The 22200-nt window shown below is 42.0% G+C and overlaps 1 protein-coding gene across 1 annotated transcript in view; it reads right to left on the bottom strand.

Moving 5' to 3' along the window:
* Positions 1–214: 214 nt before the first annotated feature.
* Positions 215–22200, bottom strand: part of LOC142214652 (NACHT, LRR and PYD domains-containing protein 12-like) — a 177028-nt gene continuing 155042 nt past the window's right edge. Inside the window, exons 13-14 of the mRNA XM_075283592.1 lie at positions 16570–16740; positions 215–329 (exon numbers count right to left, since the gene is read on the bottom strand). Of these exons, the coding sequence (XP_075139693.1) occupies positions 233–329; positions 16570–16740 (268 nt within the window). The 3' untranslated portion in view covers positions 215–232. The remainder of the gene's footprint in view (positions 330–16569; positions 16741–22200) is intronic.

Genomic DNA, 22200 nt, shown 5'->3' with positions numbered 1-22200 from the left:
CTCATACACACAGGTGATCACGTGTTCTCCTGCCCTGAGGCTTAGTCAGTCTTCTCAGCCTTTACTATGGCAGTCATGGTGGATGAGCTTCTTATTCTGCGGCCCCCGGGTACATTATTTACTCTCACAGGGGCCGCTGTGTCCCCAGGGTCACCCAAACATTATACAGAACCCCTATAGCCCAGAATAGGAGATAAATCCCTCGCCGCTCCAGCACTGAGGCTCCTGTTCTTCACCAGATTCCTGTATATATCTTCATATCTGGTTTGTGTCTTTCCAGGTTTCTTATTTCTTCCTCCTCCTCTCTAGACAATCCATTGCCCACCAGACTAGAAGATAAAACAGACAGCGCAGTATTAGTGACTTTATATTGAGGATTTCTCCTGACCTCAGATTAGTCAGTGGCTAGATCTGCTGAGGATGAGTCTGTACAATCTTGTGGGTAATAATACAATGAGGCCATTTCCTAGGACTGTGCAATGAATGAGTCGGCAGAATGACTAGATGTGATCTCGCTGACACGGATTATTCCAATGATTCTGCCTCCATGTCATCCTGTCTCACACGGCCATTGGATAAAGGATATGTCACTCACTGTGCGCATCCATTCAGGATTACCGAGACGTGAAGACCCAATATCCAGTGGTGTGGTATAGAAATAGTGGGCGTGGCATGTAAAAGGGGCGTGTCCTATAATAATGGCTCATTAATTGTAGTCAAGGTAAAATGTAATAATTGTGATTTGTATCCTGGTCGCCGGCTCTACCGCCCCCTGTAGGTCACATGACCCTTCTATGACAGTCGCCTCTCGTCTCACTGATGGATTTCAGGTACAAGTTTCTCTGACACTTTTCTATGAGTAATGATGGGCACAACCTGGCACTGCCCAGAATATTCCCCAACAGGTCTGCGGGCAGAGCGGGGTGTCACAGATCAAGTGTCACCAGCAGGAGGCGCCACTGAGCAGAGGGGCAGGTTATCAATGTGCGAGGAGCCAGGACATGCTCAGATGACTTGTTCCATATTTATTAACCTGCTATCACACAGGGCCCTGTTATCACATTGGTGGGCCCAGCGTGACAATTTCATGTGTGGGGCCCAAACTGCTGCAGAACCTCATTATACACACCTCAGCTGCTGCAGAACCTCATAGTACACACCTCAGCTGCTGCAGAACCTCATAGTACACACCTCAGCTGCTGCAGAACCTCATAATACACACCTCAGCTGCTGCAGAACCTCATAATACACACCTCAGCTGCTGCAGAACCTCATAATACACACCTCAGCTGCTGCAGAACCTCATAATACACACCTCAGCTGCTGCAGAACCTCATAATACACACCTCAGCTGCTGCAGAACCTCATAATACACACCTCAGCTGCTGCAGAACCTCATAATACACACCCCAGCTGCTACAGAATCTCATAATACACACCTCAGCTGCTGCAGAACCTCATATTATACACCTCAGCTGCTGCAGAACCTCATAATACACACCACAGCTGCTGCAGAACCTCATTATACACACCTCAGCTGCTGCAGAACCTCATAATACACACCTCAGCTGCTGCAGAACCTCATAATACACACCTCAGCTGCTGCAGAACCTAATATTATACACCTCAGCTGCTGCAGAACCTCATAATACCTCAGCTGCTGCAGAACCTCATAATACACACCTCAGCTGCTGCAGAACCTAATATTATACACCTCAGCTGCTGCAGAACCTCATAATACCTCAGCTGCTGCAGAACCTCATAATACACACCTCAGCTGCTGCAGAACCTCATAATACACACCTCAGCTGCTGCAGAACCTCATAATACACACCTCAGCTGCTGCAGAACCTAATATTATACACCTCAGCTGCTGCAGAACCTCATTGTACACACCTCAGCTGCTGCAGAACCTCATTATACTTTAGCTGCTGCAGAACTTCATAATACACACCTCAGCTGCTGCAGAACCTCATAATACACACCTCAGCTGCTGCAGAACCTCATAATACACACCTCAGCTGCTGCAGAACCTCATAATACACACCTCAGCTGCTGCAGAACCTCATAATACACACCTCAGCTGCTGCAGAACCTAATATTATACACCTCAGCTGCTGCAGAACCTCATTATACACACCTCAGCTGCTGCAGAACCTCATTATACTTTAGCTGCTGCAGAACTTCATAATACACACCTCAGCTGCTGCAGAACCTCATAATACACACCTCAGCTGCTGCAGAACCTCATAATACACACCTCAGCTGCTGCAGAACCTCATAATACACCTCAGCTGCTATAGATGGTAATATTACACACCTCATAGATAGATCTATCATTCCACATGCCTGGGAGGAGAACTCTGATATCTGTGGGTCACTAAGTGACTGAGCTACTTACTGGACGATACATGTGCAGTACAGCACAGTACAGAGCATGCTCACTGCGACTCGGGACTATGTATACACAATGGGTTACAGTGTGATCACAGGCATGGATGATACTGACACACACACACTGTAGCTGGCGTGTATCATGCAGACTGACTGCAGTTATTAATCTCAATCCCAGGTGATGTTTTATAATGTGTTATTTGCACCTAATAAGCATCTTTATATTTATAGGACCACATGGAAAGATTTTACAGACAGAGTTGATCATGTGATTGGTATGTTGTTATACCTGATCTGATTCGGTATATATGATGCATGATGCTATTGTTTCAGTAAAGAAGATTTCTCCAATGGTTGCTGATGAGCTGGACCTGGATGGGGTTCTGCTGTGCGACCAAGGGGGCTGAATTTTCCCTGATAGTCTCAGTACTGTTACAGAACTTACATATTGTAGGCAAGTGGAGGGAAAGGTTTTGGAAGGAAGGTATATCCCATTGAGATGGCTCCTCTCCACTAGGTAATGACTAATCCAGTTCCGGGTGTTGGGGGTAATCATAGACTCGGGTTCAAAGCTCTGGCCCTGAGTTTGGTTCCAACAGCAGTGGAGCCTTAACCATCTCCAGACAGTCGGGTGTGCCACTCACTTCCCTTGCTGCTGCTGCTATGGAGAGCTGAGGACTCAAACATTCGGGTTGTTTGGAGAACAGCTTATATATTCCCTTCCTGCCGCAGCCAGTTGTGTTCTAATAATTTGGTGATTTGGGGGGGTTTTGTCCTCACATTGCTAGATGCTATATTTTCTATATTTTTCTGGTGACGTGGCCATATAAGGGCTTTTTGTTTGCGGGATGGGATGTATTTTGTAATGACACCATTTTTGGGTGCCTACAACTTATTGAATACATTTTATTAATTCTTGGTGGATTAAAAAAAACCAGCAATTGTGGCATTGCTTTTTACCTGTACATTTTTTTTCGCCATGCAGTGTACAGTATACATAACATGTTCCCTTTATCCTACGGGTCGGTACGGTTACGGCGATACCTTATTTATATTATATTTTTATACAATAATATTTCTGCAGAACAAAAACACATTTGGGGACATAAATCAATAATTTTTGCATCGCCATCTTCTGAGATGTGTAATGTTTTTATTTTTCGGTTTACAGAGTTGGTTGAGGGCTTATTTTTTGCAGGACAACCTGTGCTTTCCATTGGTACTGTTTTCGGGGATGTCTGACTTTTTGATCACTTTTTTTTAGCATTTTATGTAAGGCAAAATGTGCAAAAAACTTTATTTCTGGTGATTTTTTTCAGTTTTTTTTTTCCCGACGTTCACTGAGCAGGTTAAATATTATTTCACTTTTATTGTACAGGTTGTTACGGACACAACAATACCAAACATGTATTGTTTTTATTAATATTTTCAGTTTTTATGTAATTCGTTTGGTATAGACAAAAGGAGTTTGTGGGGCTTTATAACTTTTTTATTTGTTTTTTTTTACATTTACATTTTTTTATTTGTCCTATAAGGACACTAGAACCAGCGATCAGAGAGCTGCCAAACACTTAGGATGCCATGATCGCTATTGATCATGGCACCTTAAGGGTTAAACAGCTGGTCTCCCATGGTGATTGCACGGGCTCTGCTTCTGAGTCCCTACGATCTCCATCACGTACAGGCACGAGGGAACGATCCACATTCCCTGACGTACCTGTACATGATAGGCAGAAAAAAATGGAGTTTAAATGATAGGATCCCTTTAATAATAATCCCTCCTTATTAACTATAATTCCCCAGCTGGGCTTATTATTAATAGTCCAACCTTATACAGTGTTGGCCAAAAGTATTGGCCCCCTGCAATTCTGTCAGATAATCCTCGCTGTCCCCCAGATAATGATTACAAGCACAAACTCTTTGGTAATATCTTCATTTATTTTGCTTGCAATGAAAAAACACAAAAGAGAATGAAAAAAAGTCACATCATCGATCATTTTACACAAAACTCCAAAAATGGGCCGGACAGAAGTCTTGTCCCCCTCAGCCTAATACTTGGTAGCACAACCTTTAGACACAATAACTGCGCACAACCGCTTCCGCTAACCAGCAATGAGTTTCTTACAAGGCTCTGCCGGAATCTTAGACCATTCTTCTTCGGCAAACTGCTCCAGGTCCCCCCTGAGATGTGAAGGGGGCCTTCTCCAAACTGCCACCAAGAGATCTCTCCCCCTCCCCCACAGGTGTTCTATGGAATTCAGGGCTAGACTCATTGCTGCCACTTTACAAGTCTCCAGGGCTTTCTCCTACCACCATTTTCTAGTGCTGACCTGAAGTGTGTTTTGGGTCATTGTCCTGCTGGAAGAGCCCTGACCTCTGAGGGAGACCCAGCTTTCTCACACTGGGCCCTACATGATGCTGCACAATGTGTTGGTCGTCTTCAGACTTCATAATGCCATGCACACGGTCAAGCAGTCCAGTGCCAGAGGCAGCAAAGCAACCCCAAACATCAGGGACCCTCCGCCATGTCTGACTGTAGGGACCGTGTTCTTTTCTTTGAAGGCCTCTTTTTTCCTGTAATCTCTATGTTGAGGCCTCTTCCTACTTTTGTCTCCTCTGACCAGAGAACATTCTTCCAAAACGTTTTTTAACTTTCTCAGGTAAGTTTTGGCAAACTACAGCCTGGCTTTTTTCTGTCTCTGGGTAAGAAGTGGGGTCTTCCTGGGTCTCCTACCATACAGTCCCTTCTCATTCAGACGCCCCCGGATAGTACAGGGTGACACTGTTGTACCCTCGGACTGCAGGGCAGCTTGGACTTGTTTGGATGTTAGTCGAGGTTCTTTATCCACCATCTGCACAATCTTGCGGTGAAATCTCTCGTCCATTTTTCTTTTCCGTCCACATCTAGGGAGGTTAGCCACAGTGCCATGGGCTTTACACTTCTTGATGACACTGCGCACGGTAGACACCGGAACATTCAGGTCTTTGGAGATGGACTTGTAGCCTTAAGATTGCTCATGCTTCCTCACAAGTCCTCAGACGGTTCTTTGGTCTTCTTTCTTTTCTCCATGCTCAATGTGGTCACACAAGGGCACATGACTGAGGTTGAGTCAACTTTAATCCATTTCAACTGGCTGCAAGTGTGATTTAGTTATTGCCACCACCTGTTAGGTGCCTTCGGTAAGTAACAGGTGCTGTTAATTACACAAATTAGAGAAGCATCACATGATTTTTCAAACAGTGCCAATACTTTTGTCCACCCCCTTTTTTATGTTTGCTGTGGAATTATATCCAATTTAGCTTTTTGACAATTCTTTTTGTGGTTTTCCATTGAAGACAAATTAAATGAAGATAATAATACCAAAGAATTTTTGATTGCAATCATTTTCTGGAAGAAACCGAGTATTATCTGACAGAATTGCAGGGGTGCCAGTACTTTTGGCCAACACTATAAATAATTCTTCCACCAGCTTTACTAATATAAGACCCCCTTATTAGTTCCTCCAAATATATTTGTTAATAATAGATTTTTCTTATAAATTTATAAATGTTGTATATAATAGGATCTATTTATAGGGAGTAACTACTAATAAGGCAGGGGGAACTATTATTAATAGGGGGGGGGAATAATAGTTCCCCGAGCTTTGCTAATAATAGTGTCTCTCTCTCTCGTATAAAAAGGATGACCTATTATTAATGAAGGATTATTATTATTAGAAGGATGACCTATTATTAATAAAGCTAGGAGAACTATCCCCCCATCCTTATATAATAGCTCCCCTAGGGTTAGTAACAATAAGTGCTCCTTATAAATACCCCCTTCCCGTTATAAATTTCCCTGAAAGTATTAAATCTAATCTGTCAGTAAGTATGTGCCCCCTTTATTAGTAATAAACTCCTTTAATTTCTCAGAAATATAATAAACCTTGTACTCACCATCCCAGGCTCCCCGCTATATCCTGAGGCTGACGCCTCTCCCTGCTAGTGGAGCAGGACCTGTGATGACGTCACTACAAGGTCCTTTTCCGTCTTCCATGTAGAGCAGGGACTGCTACTCTATAATAGATGCCGATGACCACAGTATTGGTGCTTTAGCACGCCAATACACTTGTAGCTAGGGCTCCCCTGATCCGGATCCTCAGACCAAAGGTTCTTGTGCTGTGGATCTTGAGGCATTTGCCTAGTTCCCCCCCCTCAACACTGGCCCAGCTGTCACCCACCATACATATGACTCTTACCTGTAACACGTGCAGTCATAGCTGAGCTCCAATCGCACATGTTAGCCCCTTATGTCAAGGGGTTAATCTGAAGGGGTTGGTGTACCTGGGCTAGCCACACTTTTTGTCATGCCCTTTTATGTATGTAGCGAGGGCGGCATTTTAGAAAAATTTGTAACAATTTTTTTTTTTTTTTTTTTTTTTTACAATCAGTGATTAACCCCTTCAGTGCTGGGCTATTGGCCTGGTTCAGGACCAGACACATTTGTACGTTTTTTCATACTTGCAGTTTTGAGGACTAAAACATGTTTCTTCTTTGGGTTATATTTCTGTGATAAATAAGGCTTTATGTCATGTTTGTATTATTTATTTTACTATCTGAAAAAATGTGAACAAAAAAGGAGGGAAATATCTTGGTTTTCAAATTTTTGTGTACTTTTTCCCTTTACTAGCTTTCCCTATCGGTTATGGTCAGTTTACTTTGGTGACACTTATTTTGTGTCGCTGGGGGCGGAGCTACGATCGGTGACGGGGCGAGGTAGTGTTGGTGAGGAGTCATGTTACTTATTTTTTGCAGGGTTAGACTTGCACTGCCCAGATGTATATATAGATATATTGTCTATGGGCGTCTGGAACTGGTTAAGGAGCCAAAACACCATTTTTATACCACAAAAGTGACAGAGAACATTAATAAAGGGGCGGGGGCTCTATAAAATACCTAAACAGGAAGGCAGTGAAGAGACAATAAAAATCTGCAAGAATAAAACCAGAATACTGGACAATGGATAAAGGCTGAGGCCACACGATGTAGAAAAGCTGTGGTTTTTGCTGTAAATGTTGCTGCAATATTCTGAGCCGTCGCCAGGAGTGGATTTAGGCAGGAGGAGAAGTATAAGAGATTCCTATATAGTTCCTATTCCATACGATTCCACTCTTGGCTTTCCGCTATAACGTGCCTCATATTCCCCGGGCTCTGCCTCTTATTCCTCTGTATAATGTCTGTTATTTCGCTGTATGACCGTGGTGTGGGTCAGTGTGCTGTCTGTGTATGTCACGCAGAGCACACGGACCCATTGTTATGCGGCCCATGCATGGTTGGCACACAGGGACATCCCCATGTACAGCCCGGGCTATTACATCACGGTAGGCCAGTTACAGCACGCTCATCTACAACCGGCCTTACTCCATTGTACTTGCCGTCCTATTGTGCTCTATTCTGTCGCTCACAGTTGTCACATTTGCTGCCTGTACATATACCGCTCATAATGGCCGCTGTCATGCAGAGAGGACAAGGTATCCTGCACAGATATTACATTAGCCCTCTATGTAATGCAGTTCAGTGGATGCTCCATTATTCAGGCCTTCCTCCTGGACTACATGTACCAGACGGCCTAATGGAGAGGGGCATTAGGTGACTAGTAAGAGGAGGTGACCTGCAGCTCAGGATCCTGGGAAATAGAGAACATGGATTGAGGTTAATAACACATATCATCTAAGACCCCCGGTGCAGTCAGTCCCCTCCCTCTATAATGTCCTCACTGTAAGGCCCTTATAGTCAGGAAAATATACCGTATATATTCAGAAAAAGAACATATTGTTACCCCATGTCAGGTCTCTACAACCTCATCCCATCACAAATTACAGCCCTACAAACCCTTTCCATAGCAAGTCACACCCCAAAGAGTGAAACATAATCGTCACGAGTCCTCTGTATTACTGCAGACAGATCGACTTTCTGAGGCTGTAAATGTATTATGGAGATTCTGTATAACAATGGAGGTCAGAATAGATAGACTAGGACTGGATTCACACCATGTATGTAATGTATTATCAGTGTATACAGCAGGAATCTCTCTGGACATATCCCGTACACTGATACATGTCCATAGACGTTACCGGCCTACAGGATGGAGCACAAGTATCACTGACGTTAAATCTCATAATTTGCTGAACTTAACCCCTTAACGACCGTCCCATAGGAAAACTACGTCGGGCAGTCAGGGAAGGATTCCCTGTTAGTGCCGACATAATTGGAGGGGGTCTTAGCTGTATCTGACAGCTAAGACCCTGCTCCATTACCCCCCATGCTAGGGGGCTCCGATCGGGGTTTTTTAACCCCTTCAGTTCCGTGATCAAACATGATCACGAAACTGAAGCGGTTCCATGACAGTGCCAGCGTTATCGGCACCCCCCGCGGCGAGATCGGGGGGTGCTGATATGCAAAACATGTAGCCTGGGGTCTGGCCAGTGACCCCAGGCTACCTGAGACCCCCGTTACCTGGTTGATCCTGCCCGGGTACTAAGGAAGCCAAGCGATGCAGACGCCCTGTTACAGACTGGAGACACATGCAGCCTGTGTCTCCAGCCTGTAACATTGATTCAACAATGAAATCATTGCTGATAGAAGTGTCCTAAAAGGGACACACAAAAAAGTGAAAAATAAAGTATTTGAAAAAAATTAATAAAGTTATAAAGCCCCCAAAAATCCCCTTTTTTCTATAGAAAATGAGTTATGTAAAAAAAACAAACCTAAAAATTAATAAAAACTATGCATATTTGGTATCGTCACGTCCGTATCAATCTGTACAATAAAACTGAAATAATATTTAATGTATATGGTAAACGTTGGGGAAAAAAACCCACCGGAAGTAGTGATTTTTCGCCAGCTCACCTTAGAAAATATGCTATAAAAAGTGATCAAAAGGTCATATACACCCCAAAATAGTACCAATAAAAAGCAAAGGTTGTCCCGCAAAAAATAAACCTCCAATCAACACTGTCAACTGAAAAATAACAATGTTACACCTCTCAGAAGATGGCGATGCAAAAATCACTGATTTATGTCCCCAAATGTGTTTTTGTTCTGCAGAATTAGTTACGCATAAACAATACTATAAATGAGGTAACGCCGTAACCATACCGACCCACAGAATAAAGGTCACATGTTACTTATACTGTACGCTGCATGGCGCAAAATGTAAAAGGTAAAATGCAATGCCAGAATTGATTTTATTTTTTGAAATTCAGCGAAAAAAGAGTTAATAAAATGTATTCAATAAGTTGTAGGCACCCAAAAATGGTGTCATTACAAAATGCATCTGATCCCGCAAACAACAAGCCCTTATATGGCCGCGTCACCAGAAAAGTAAAAAAGACTGTGAATGTGAAGACAAAAACCTGCAAAAATCGTCAAATCATTATAACACAACTGGCTGCGGCAGGAAGGGAATATATAAGCTGTGCGAGCGAATATCAGGGGACACCCCAGATTTACAGTTTATGAGGGAACAGACACCAGTAGTGACCCCCAGAGTGACTCCCCCAATCATAGGAGCTACTGGGGGTACAGTAGGGAATTTGGTGTCTGCAATGTTCTCCGCACCGCTTATATATTCCCTCTTCGCCATCCGCTGTGCAGTCACGTCTGGGATACTAATACTCACTACACCCCCTGATAAATTCTTTGAGGGGTGCAGTTTTCAAAATGGGGTCACTCCTTTGGGGAATTCACTTTTCTGGTACCTTTACAGGCTCTACAAACATGACATGGCGTCCAGATACCAAACATCTGATTCTGTGCTCAAAAGCCGCATCGCGCTCCTTCCCTTCTGCGCCCTGCTGTGCTGGCCAAACTGCAATCTATGTCACACGTATGACACGTATGACACTGGTGTACCCGGGATATCGGACGTAATGTCATATGTGGTATATACTGATATTAGGGCACATGTATGACACTGGTGTACCCCGGATAACGTACGTAATGTCATATGCGGTATATACTGATATTAGGGCACATGTATGACACTGGTGTACCAGGATAACGTACGTAATGTCATATGTGGTATATACTGATATTAGGGCACATGTATGACACTGGTGTATCCAGGATAACGTATGTAATGTCATATGTGGTATATACTGATATTAGAACACATGTATGACACTGGTGTACCCGGGATATCGGACGAATGTCATATGTGGTATATACTGATATTAGGGCACATGTATGACACTGGTGTACCCCGGATAATGTATGTAATGTCATATGTGGTATATACTGATATTAGAGCACATGTATGACACTGGTGTATCCAGGATAACATACGTAATGTCATATGTGGTATATACTGATATTAGGGCACATGTATGACACTGGTGTACCCCGGATAATGTACGTAATGTCATATGTGGTATATACTGATATTAGAGCACATGTATGACACTGGTGTATCCAGGATAACATACGTAATGTCATATGTGGTATATACTGATATTAGGGCACATGTATGACACTGGTGTACCCCGGATAACGTACGTAATGTCATATGTGGTATATACTGATATTAGGGCACATGTATGACACTGGTGTATCCAGGATAACATACGTAATGTCATATGTGGTATATACTGATATTAGGGCACATGTATGACACTGGTGTACCCAGGGTAACATACGTAATGTCATATGTGGTATATACTGATATTAGGGCACATGTATGACACTGGTGTACCCAGGATAATGTACGTAATGTCATATGTGGTATATACTGATATTAGGGCACATGTATGACACTAGTGTACCCGGGATAACGTACGTAATGTCATATGTGGTATATACTGATATTAGGGCACATGTATGACACTGGTGTAACCGGGATAACGTACGTAATGTCATATGTAGTATATACTGATATTAGAACACATGTATGACACTGGTGTACCCGGGATATCAGACGTAATGTCATATGTGGTATATACTGATATTAGGGCACATGTATGACACTGGTGTATCCAGGATAACATACGTAATGTCATATGTGGTATATACTGATATTAGGGCACATGTATGACACTGGTGTACCCCGGATAACGTACGTAATGTCATATGTGGTATATACTGATATTAGGGCACATGTATGACACTGGTGTATCCAGGATAACATACGTAATGTCATATGTGGTATATACTGATATTAGGGCACATGTATGACACTGGTGTACCCAGGGTAACATACGTAATGTCATATGTGGTATATACTGATATTAGGGCACATGTATGACACTGGTGTACCCAGGATAATGTACGTAATGTCATATGTGGTATATACTGATATTAGGGCACATGTATGACACTAGTGTACCCGGGATAACGTACGTAATGTCATATGTGGTATATACTGATATTAGGGCACATGTATGACACTGGTGTAACCGGGATAACGTACGTAATGTCAAATGTAGTATATACTGATATTAGAACACATGTATGACACTGGTGTACCCGGGATATCAGACGTAATGTCATATGTGGTATATACTGATATTAGGGCACATGTATGACACTGGTGTATCCAGGATAACATACGTAATGTCATATGTGGTATATACTGATATTAGGGCACATGTATGACACTGGTGTACCCAGGATAATGCACGTAATGTCATATGTGGTATATTCTGATATTAGGGCACATGTATGACACTGGTGTACCCAGGATAACGTACGTAATGTCATATGTGGTATATACTGATATTAGGGCACATGTATGACACTGGTGTACCCAGGATAACGTACGTAATGTCATATGTGGTATATACTGATATTAGGGCACATGTATGACACTGGTGTACCCGGGATAACGTATGTAATGTCATATGTGGTATATACTGATATTAGGGCACAGCCGGACACAGAAGGGAAGAAGGGTTATTGGGTTTTTGGATGCCATGACACTTTTGCAGAGCTGAAACACCAGTAAAGTGGAATTCCGGTATGTGACCTTATTTTGGAAACTGCACCCCTGAAGGATTTCTCCAGGGGTACAGAGAGCATTTTTAACCCCCAAGTGTTGCTATAACTTATTATCCATAAATGAATATGCAGATGATTGTGAGAGGTGAAAATGACAATTTTTCCAGGAATCCGTCATTTCAGTGTGTAATATGTTGTGCCCGCCTTGTATCAGAGATGAACGCTCTAAAAGCTGTTGTGCCCGGGATACCCGCTTACCAGTTTTTGGAGTGTGTGTCTCTGCTGACATAAGTCGGGCACAACATATTGGGCACTGAAATGGCGAATCTCTGGAAAAATTTCATTTTTAACTTCTCATTATCAGCTGCAATTTCATTTCTGGAAGCTAAATAAATGCAACACTCAAGGGTTAAAAACGCTCGCTACGCCACTTTATAAATCCCATCAGTGGGGTATTGTCCAAAATGGGGTGACATGTCTGCGGATTCCACTTTATTGGCAATGCAGGGGCTTTACAGAAGTGGCATAACGTCCAAAAACCAAACTGTGCTCCAAAAACCAAAATAGCGCTCCTTCCCTTCTGTGCCACATATGGCATTAAGTCCGTTATCCGGGGTACACCAGTGTCATACATGTCGGCATACACCACCATTTGGGTACACAGCAGGGCGCAGATGTGAAGGAGCGCTATGTGCTTTTGGAGTGCAGATTTAGATTGTTGGTTTTTGGACACCATGTCACATTTGGAGAGACCCTAAAATTGCCCTTACAAAATGGGGTCACTTATTGGGGAATTCCAGTTTACTGGCACCTCCAGGGCTCTGCCAAAACAACATGGCGCCCAGAGGGTCCCTCTAAATCTGTACCCCAAAAGCTAAAAAGTTCAGTGCTCCTTCCCTTCTGAGCCCTGCTGTGCGCCCAAGCAGCAGTTTATACCCACATATATAATGTTTTGCCCCTCGGGATGGCCCACTTAATAGTTTTAGGAGTGCAGGTCTCTGACAACACAAAGTGGGTGCAACGTACTGGGCACCGAAATGGCAGATTTCTTTCAAAATTTAAATTTTCATTTTGTACATTAATTTTTGGGAAGCATTTTTAGCCTCAAAATGATAATACCCCTTGATACATTCTTTGATGGGTGTAGTTTTTAAAATGGGGTCACTTTTAGGGGGTTTCCATTGTATTGGTACTTTAGGGGCTCAGCAGATGTGACATGGCACCTGAAAACTATTCCAGCAACATCTTCCCTCCAAAAGCCAAATAGCGCTCTCTCCATTCTGAGCCCCGCCATGTCCCCATACAGCAGATTATGGCCACATATGGGGTATTGCCGTGTTCAGGAGAAATTGTGTAACAAACTGTGGGGGGATTTTTCTCCTACCAGGTGGATTGAGGGGGTCTTTGTGTATTTTAGGTAAGTGATAGAATAAACTTATTGTTGGATCTTTGATATGTAGATACTCCTCTTTTTTAGACAGAATGCCTTCTGCATGAGCTTTATTAACAAGTAGTAGGTACTTTTATAAATGAGATTGTGCGGGATCCGAATCCAATTTAATAGAATAGTTAGTATCTGCTAAAATTCTATTAGCTTCTTGAATGTAACATTTTTTATTTTGCACAACCACTCCTCCCCCTTTATCTGCATTTCTGATTATTATTATATCTGAATTGTTTTTAAGGGATTTTAAGGCTTTCTTTTCATCATGAGTGAGGTTTGAGGGAACCTCACTATGATTGGTGAGTTTTTTAAAATCATTTGAGACTAGAGAAAAAAACGTCTCAATATTATGACCCTTATGATGCAACGGGTAAAAGGTGGATGGTGGTTTGATTTCAGTGGCGTTTGGATATATAATATCCCCCATTGTTGAAGTTTCAGCAGACTCAATTCTTTCAATCTTTTGATGTTGAGAATCCTGAACTATATGGAAATGTCTATTAAGTGTAAGTTTCCTAATGTATCTATTTAGATCATTGTATCATTGTAAATCATCCACTTTTTGAGTGGGGCAGAAGGATAGTCCTCTAGACAAGAGACTGGTTTCAGCTGATGAAAGTTCATACTTGGATACATTGAAGATCCATGTCCCTAAACTCTGTTCCTTTTGGGACTGGGGCTCAGTGTTTCTTCATCTATTTTGCCTCTCCTTCCTTCTCTGCAGCCTCTAGTTCTTTTTCTAAGGACTTTGTTATAGTGTTCTGTGTCACATTGTGTTGTATTTTTCTTTTGTTGCCCATTGGTGTATAATAATCTATTATCTTGGTTATTTTTGTTTGGAGGGGACCCTCCCTCACATGGTATGTTATTGCTGTGTTTATAAAATGGGGTCATTTATTGGGGTTTTCAATTGTTTTGGTAACTCAAATCTTCTTTGAATGCGCAATGGGCCTGAAATATCTGCAAGCACAATTTGTGTCTTGAAATCCACTTGTTGCTCCCATCTTTTTGGGCCCTACCGTGCATCCGTACATAGGATTAAGGCCACAAAGTGTACATTTTTGAACACAGGAGAAATGGGGTCATCTATTTTAGGGTGTTTTTATTCATTTTCATGTGTTATGTGCAAAAAACCTGCCTATAAAATGACACTTTTGTGTAAAAAAAAAATATGAATTTTTTTGTTTGACGCAAATTTTATAAACACTTATGGGGTCAAAGTACTCACTATACCCCTCAATGAATACCTTAAGGGTTGTAGTTTATAAAATGGGGTCATTTATGGGGGGTTTCAATTTCTTTGGTAACTGAAATCTTATTCAAATGTGCAATGGGCCTGAAATATCTGCAAGCAAAATTTGTGTTTTGCAATCCATTTGGCCCTCCCTACCTCTTGGGCCCTCCTGTATGTGCGTACATAGGACTAAGGACACAGTGTACATTTTTTAACACGGGAGAAGTGGGGTGATATATTTTGGGGTGTGTTTCTTCATTTTGATGTGTTGTGCGCAAAAAAACTGGCTTTAAAATGACACATATTTGAAGAAAATGAAAATGTAATTTTTTTCATCATTTGTAATAATTCTTGCAAAACAATATTTGTTTGATCAAAATGCTCACTGTACCCCTCAAAGATACCTGAAGGGGGTGAGTTTTACAAATTGGGTCATTTCATGGGAGTTTCTGTCATTAGGCCGCCTATTCCTGTCTGCAAACATCGCTTGGTACAGGAAAAAATCACAAACTCCAAATTTCCAAAATGTGCTTATAAACTCGATAAACTTGTAAATTGTTACTCAAATATGCTAAAATTATTTCAAATATGCTTGAAACACAAAAGGAACATTTGGAAGTCTATAACTACTAACTTTTTTGCCCTGTATTATTGTGTATATGTGAGATATCGCAGATGAAAATGGAAAACCTTGAAACATTTTCAAAATTTTCATCATTTGCGAGTTTTTAATAAATTTACACAAGTTATATCAGTCTAATTTTACCTTCTCAGTAAAGTACAACATGTCACGAAAAAACAATATCAGAATCGCTTGGATGCCTAATACTGTTACAGAATTATTCACTGATAAAGTCACACAGGGCAAATTTCCAAAATGTGGCTTGGTCATTAAGGTCCAAAACAGGCTGGTCACTAAGGGGTTAAAGAGTGTATGAATGGAGGAGGTGATGGAGTAGCATTTGTGTGCAGCATGTCATCCATGACAGATGGAGGGGCTGGTGGGATATTGGGTGGAGGTAATGAATAGTCTCGTTATCAGCACATCATTGTAGCCAAACTTAGGGCTATGGTCAACCAAGGAACGATCCGGAGAACATGGAGGGGTCGTACCTACACTTATCCTTATGGGGAAGTAGCCTGGATGAGGGTAAAGCGTCCTCCGCCTATATAAGCAGGCTGTGGTAACATGAGGGGAGAGCACTAACTCCACCTTCACACCCGCTCTCACTCCCTTCAGATTAACACGTCACATCTGTCATGTATATTCTGTGTTATTGTAACCTTCTTTACCTTTTGCACTGTAACCTGTGATCTATTTGTATGAATTACACCTTTTACTCTGTTTCATCTACGAGTTGGATTGGACTCCATCTGCTTCTTGGTGTCACCGACGTGCAGCTCTAGTCTCATCAGTCACGTGGTGTGAGACTATATATAACAGGGTGCAGAGTATATAATAGGATAACATCCCTGTATAACTTGTCCCCACATGTCTCCTCCTGTACACATCTCTTATACTCACTCTATATCCTCTATCCTGCAGGCTGGACTGGACAGAGCGGCCATCAAGTCACTGAAGTGAGGACCGGACAGAGGGTTACCAGACAGGACAAGTCTCTTCAGGGACTGGTTATTCCTTATTACAGAGGCCAACTGGGTGCAGGAAGTGTCTGGGAGATCATTACTAGCCAAACTGTAAGAATAAGAAGATGAGATGTATCAGCAGCTGTATCACACAGGATAGGATTAGATACACAGCTCAGTATACAGTATCACACAGGATAGGATTAGATACACAGCTCAGTATACAGTATCACACGGGATAGGATTAGATACACAGCTCAGTATACAGTATCACACGGGATAGGATTAGATACACAGCTCAGTATACAGTATCACACAGGATAGGATTAGATACACAGCTCAGTATACAGTATCACACAGGATAGGATTAGATACACAGCTCAGTATACAGTATCACACAGGATAGGATTAGATACACAGCTCAGTATACAGTATCACACAGGATAGGATTAGATACACAGCTCAGTATACAGTATCACACAGGATAGGATTAGATACACAGCTCAGTATACAGTATCACACAGGATAGGATTAGATACAAAGCTCAGTATACAGTATCACACAGGATAGGATTAGATACACAGCTCAGTATACAGTATCACACAGGATAGGATTAGATACACAGCTCAGTATACAGTATCACACAGGATAGGATTAGATACACAGCTCAGTATACAGTATCACACAGGATAGGATTAGATACACAGCTCAGTATACAGTATCACACAGGATAGGATTAGATACACAGCTCAGTATACAGTATCACACAGGATAGGATTAGATACAGCTCAGTATACAGTATCACACAGGATCGGATTAGATACACAGCTCAGTGTACTGTATCACACAGGATAGGATTAGATACAAAGCTCAGTATACAGTATCACACAGGATAGGATTAGATACAAAGCTCAGTATACAGTATCACACAGGATAGGATTAGATACACAGCTCAGTATACAGTATCACACAGGATAGGATTAGATACACAGCTCAGTATACAGTATCACACAGGATAGGATTAGATACACAGCTCAGTATACAGTATCACACAGGATAGGATTAGATACACAGCTCAGTATACAGTATCACACAGGATAGGATTAGATACACAGCTCAGTATACAGTATCACACAGGATAGGATTAGATACACAGCTCAGTATACAGTATCACACAGGATAGGATTAGATACACAGCTCAGTATACAGTATCACACAGGATAGGATTAGATACACAGCTCAGTATACAGTATCACACAGGATAGGATTAGATACACAGCTCAGTATACAGTATCACACAGGATAGGATTAGATACACAGCTCAGTATACAGTATCACACATTAGAGGATTAGATACACCCCCAAAGTGACCCCCAGAGTGACTCCCCCAATTATAGGAGCTACTGGGACATAGTAGGGAATTTGGTGTCTGCAATGTTCTCCGCACAGCTTATATGTTCCCTCTTCACCATCCGCTGTGCAGTCACGTCTGGGATACTAATACTCACTACACCCCCTGATAAATTCTTTGAGGGGTGCAGTTTTCAAAATGGGGTCACTCCTTTGGGGAATCCACTTTTCTGGTACCTTTACAGGCTCTACAAACATGACATGGCGTCCAGATACCAAACATCTGAATCTGTGCTCCAAAAGCCACATAGCGCTCCTTCCCTTCTGCGCCCTGCTGTGCGCCCAAGCTGCAATCTATGCCACATGTATGACACGTATGACACTGGTGTACCCGGGATATCGGACGTAATGTCATATGTGGGTATAAACTGATATTAGGGCACATGTATGACACTGGTGATAGGGAAATCAATACGTTCATATATATTCCCTATATGTGTATACATTCTTTCAATAACTTAAGCTTGTAACATGCATCTCCAGGTCAGCTTGACCCGTATTTCATATTAATCAGTATATTTGCAGACATAATGCCACACCCCGTAATAAACAGAGTAATAAATTGGCTGGAATAAAGTGATAAGATGGTTATTAAAATAGTTTAAGATGAGACTAATGGAAAAACCAATGTCAGAATAGACTTTGTTATGCCACGCAGTAAGGTGACTAAAACATACACTACGTAATGTGCACTGAGTTAACCTCGTCATCAGATGTCAGAACAGTTAGAATATTCATGATTAGGGGTGGGATATTCTTGTAATACTCATGTATAGAAATTGCTGAATCCTAACGGTTAATGATTACTCAATGACACCCCCATATACGCCTACCGGGTTAATGATTACTCTATAATACACCCTGTATGTACGCCCACTTCTTTGGGTATAAGAAGAGATGATTTGTTCAATAAACTTTATGCTTTAGCTCAGATTCATCTTGTTTCTGTGTCATTGCATCACTGACGCTCCGGAGTGTGACGTAATTTGGAATCCATCCAATATACTTAAATGGTCCCATTGAGACCACCGTGACAGTAAATGGCGCCCAACGTGGGGCTGGCAAAGGCAAAAGACCTCAATATCTTGAGACCCGGCAATAACAGAGTTGAGGATCAAAGGACACACAGACAATCACCGGTGAGGTAAGAACCATTGCTTCTTACTTACAATATCTCTGTGTTTCCGGGGGTCTTCTAACTCTGGACCGGATCTGAAGGTATGCTATAGTCTGTCTTTTGTACTTCCAGCCCATATTATTTGGCAAAGAACCGTAGAATATCATTCTTGATACTTAATGGTATATTGGATTGGATAGCTCTATGTATTACTGTTTTGTTATGTCTAACGTGTAACGGCTGTGTGAATGTATGAGTCTGCCTAATACCTAGAGGGTATGGAATGGTCTGTTGGGGTCTACCATAAAGACCAACTCTTCCTGGGATCAGACTAGTGTGTCCGGTGGGGCTGGGAAAGAGTGCCCCTGATGGGTGATCCTACATGCCAGATACCTCCTCTTGGGGACAATAAGAGATAATTAGAGATCAGAGGATAAGTCTTGTCTTATGTTTGTCCTACGTTTGTCATTGTTTGTCTTGTAGTACGCACGACGCTATCTCACATGATTTCAGGAGAATTTGAAAGGTTTTAGGTTGTTCTTGTTTTGTTTAGCATTAGTTTGCTTCACCCTCTGGTTGATATATAGAATCTATTGTTATGCGGAAAGTAGCCTGATATCTGTACCGTATCTAGCTCCTCGGGCGGTGATCAGCGACTGGAAGGTGACTGAAATTTAGGAAGTCACGATTGGCCAAAGGGGTCGCTGAACTGTTCTTGGGCCCAGCAAGCACTTTGTGAGCTATTGGGTGGGAGAAAACGCCTGGAGTGGGAGTTAGATCAGGAGGATACAGTATCTGTGGCATCTTATAGAGTACGGTAGTGGTATACAGTACTGAGAGACACAGAGGTTTATATTTCAACCAGAGGTGGGCATAGAGGAAAGTGCAAACATGGGAAATGTACCTAGCCAGCAGGAACCTGAAGGGGGTAAGGCTTGTGATGCTTGTGAGATAGTGTTATGTGTGCATGCAAAGTTGTTATGAAAGAAAGATTCAAGTAAGTTATTAAGTTATTGCAAGTTCTAGAAATGTGAAGTGATTCATTAGTGAGCTGACGATCAGCTTTAGTGCTGATTAATGGGTTAATGACAATAAGTTGGTCAGAAAAGGAAGTTTGGTTTGAGGTAATGAAAGATATTTGAAAGACTTTGAAAGACTTTGGAAGGTATAATATATGAGAAAAATAGCAAATGTAAAGTTCCTCCACCATCTCATGTCTCCTGTTGCAACAGGACCAGGAGGATGGACTTGTGTGTATGGATAGCAAAACCATGATTGGTGTAAATAATGTTTTGCCAAAAAGGGGGGGGGGGGAGGAACCAAGATCTCATTATAAACCATGGGGTCTAAAGGATAAAAGGGGGCTACTCAAGAATGTACCAGACTCATTTGGTTTGTAAAGGGGCTTCTATAGACAGATTGTGGGTGAACAACATTTACATGGGCAGATCTAGAGTCCATCTTAAAGGGAAATAAATGCTGAATCTATAATGCAATCAGTTATGGACACAATAGAGAAAATGGGAGAATCTACAATTCCTGGAATACAACCCAGCCAGGAAAGCATGTAGGTGTCTTGAGTATTATAACTGTGAGAAGATGGGACACACCAAGCGTCACTGTAGGTCCCCACATAAAGGTAAAGTTCAGGGGAAGGTGTCTCATCCTAGAACTCACAATAGGATCCTGTATCAATGTACCACAAATTGTAATTACTCATATATGTATGACCAGATTGATAGACTATAGTCAGTGATAAGTCACCTGTTAATTTATTAAGAGTAGATACAGTACAGGGTATATAGATGTATACAGTGTATACAGCCCCACCTGACAATCCAGCATTACAGTAAGTCCCTGTGGTCAAAGTCCCTGATATTGATATTGGGCATATGCCAGTTTCTCCAGTGGTAAAGCTAAGAGCAAAGTCCCTTATAGTGAAGTAACATCCAGCAATAGGGAAATATATCACAGAATTAATTCCTTCTGCTGCAATAAAGCCTACAAAATCTTGTAACCTTAAAGAGATACAGTACTTGCTTTTGAACCCAGCTGCTCTAATTCCTATTGGTGCAATGGATTCAAAAGGGGGGGAAATGGGACAAGGAAAATCATTATTTTTCTTCATTTGTTGATTTTATAGACCATGACTCAGGGAAAATTAGGTTTTTCACATGTTTTTAATGTACCTCTCATTAATTCAGATGTTGAGTTTTTTTGTAGATGGCTCAAGAAACATTGGTGAAGATGGACGGTTCTACACTGGGTATACAGAGATCACACAACATGAGGTAGTCACAGCAGAACCACTCCCTCCTCATATGTCTGCACAGGAGATGGAGCTGATGGCGCTCATTGAATTGCTTAGAGGGTCAGAAGGTAAACAGTACAACATATACACTGACTTCAGGTATGATTTTAGAGTTGCCCATGACTATGGACCCATATGGAGGGCAAGAGATTTCATTACAACAGCAGGTACCTGTATTAAACATGGGAGTCTCATTAAACAGTTGATGGAAACCCTGATGCTTCTAAAAGAAGTAGCTGTAAGGAAAGGTAAAGGCACACACAAAGCCACCAATGAGGCAGAGACAAGGTGCAAACAAAAGCAGCAAGGAAACCAAGGTGAAAGGACACCCCAGGAACACCTCCGCTGATCATGGTGAGTACTGAGTGTAACCAGATGGACTCAAGTACCTTTACAGGCTCTAACTTGGGAAACACCGGGGGAAGAGATGAAAGGTCTGGTCAAAGGCTGGAGCTCAGGACAATGAAGGTCTGTGGAAGGTGGGATTGCGGGTATGCCTGCCAAGGTCCTTGTAGCTGTTCACGGTACGACCCACCTGTCTAAAAATGCTATTTGTGTTTTGGTGGAGAAGCAATGTTTCACACCTGAGTTTTCAGTGGTTGCCAACACATTTACACAAAACATGGATGACATATACACACATGTATACAACACAATCCAGGTAGTATAGTTAAGGTGCCCCAGATTCATGCACCAAAAACCCTCTACCCATTTCAATGACTGCAGATTGA

Source organism: Leptodactylus fuscus, chromosome 7 (genome assembly GCF_031893055.1).
Source record: "Leptodactylus fuscus isolate aLepFus1 chromosome 7, aLepFus1.hap2, whole genome shotgun sequence".
Classification (NCBI taxonomy): domain Eukaryota; kingdom Metazoa; phylum Chordata; class Amphibia; order Anura; family Leptodactylidae; genus Leptodactylus; species Leptodactylus fuscus.
This window is presented reverse-complemented; position numbering and strand designations above follow the sequence as displayed.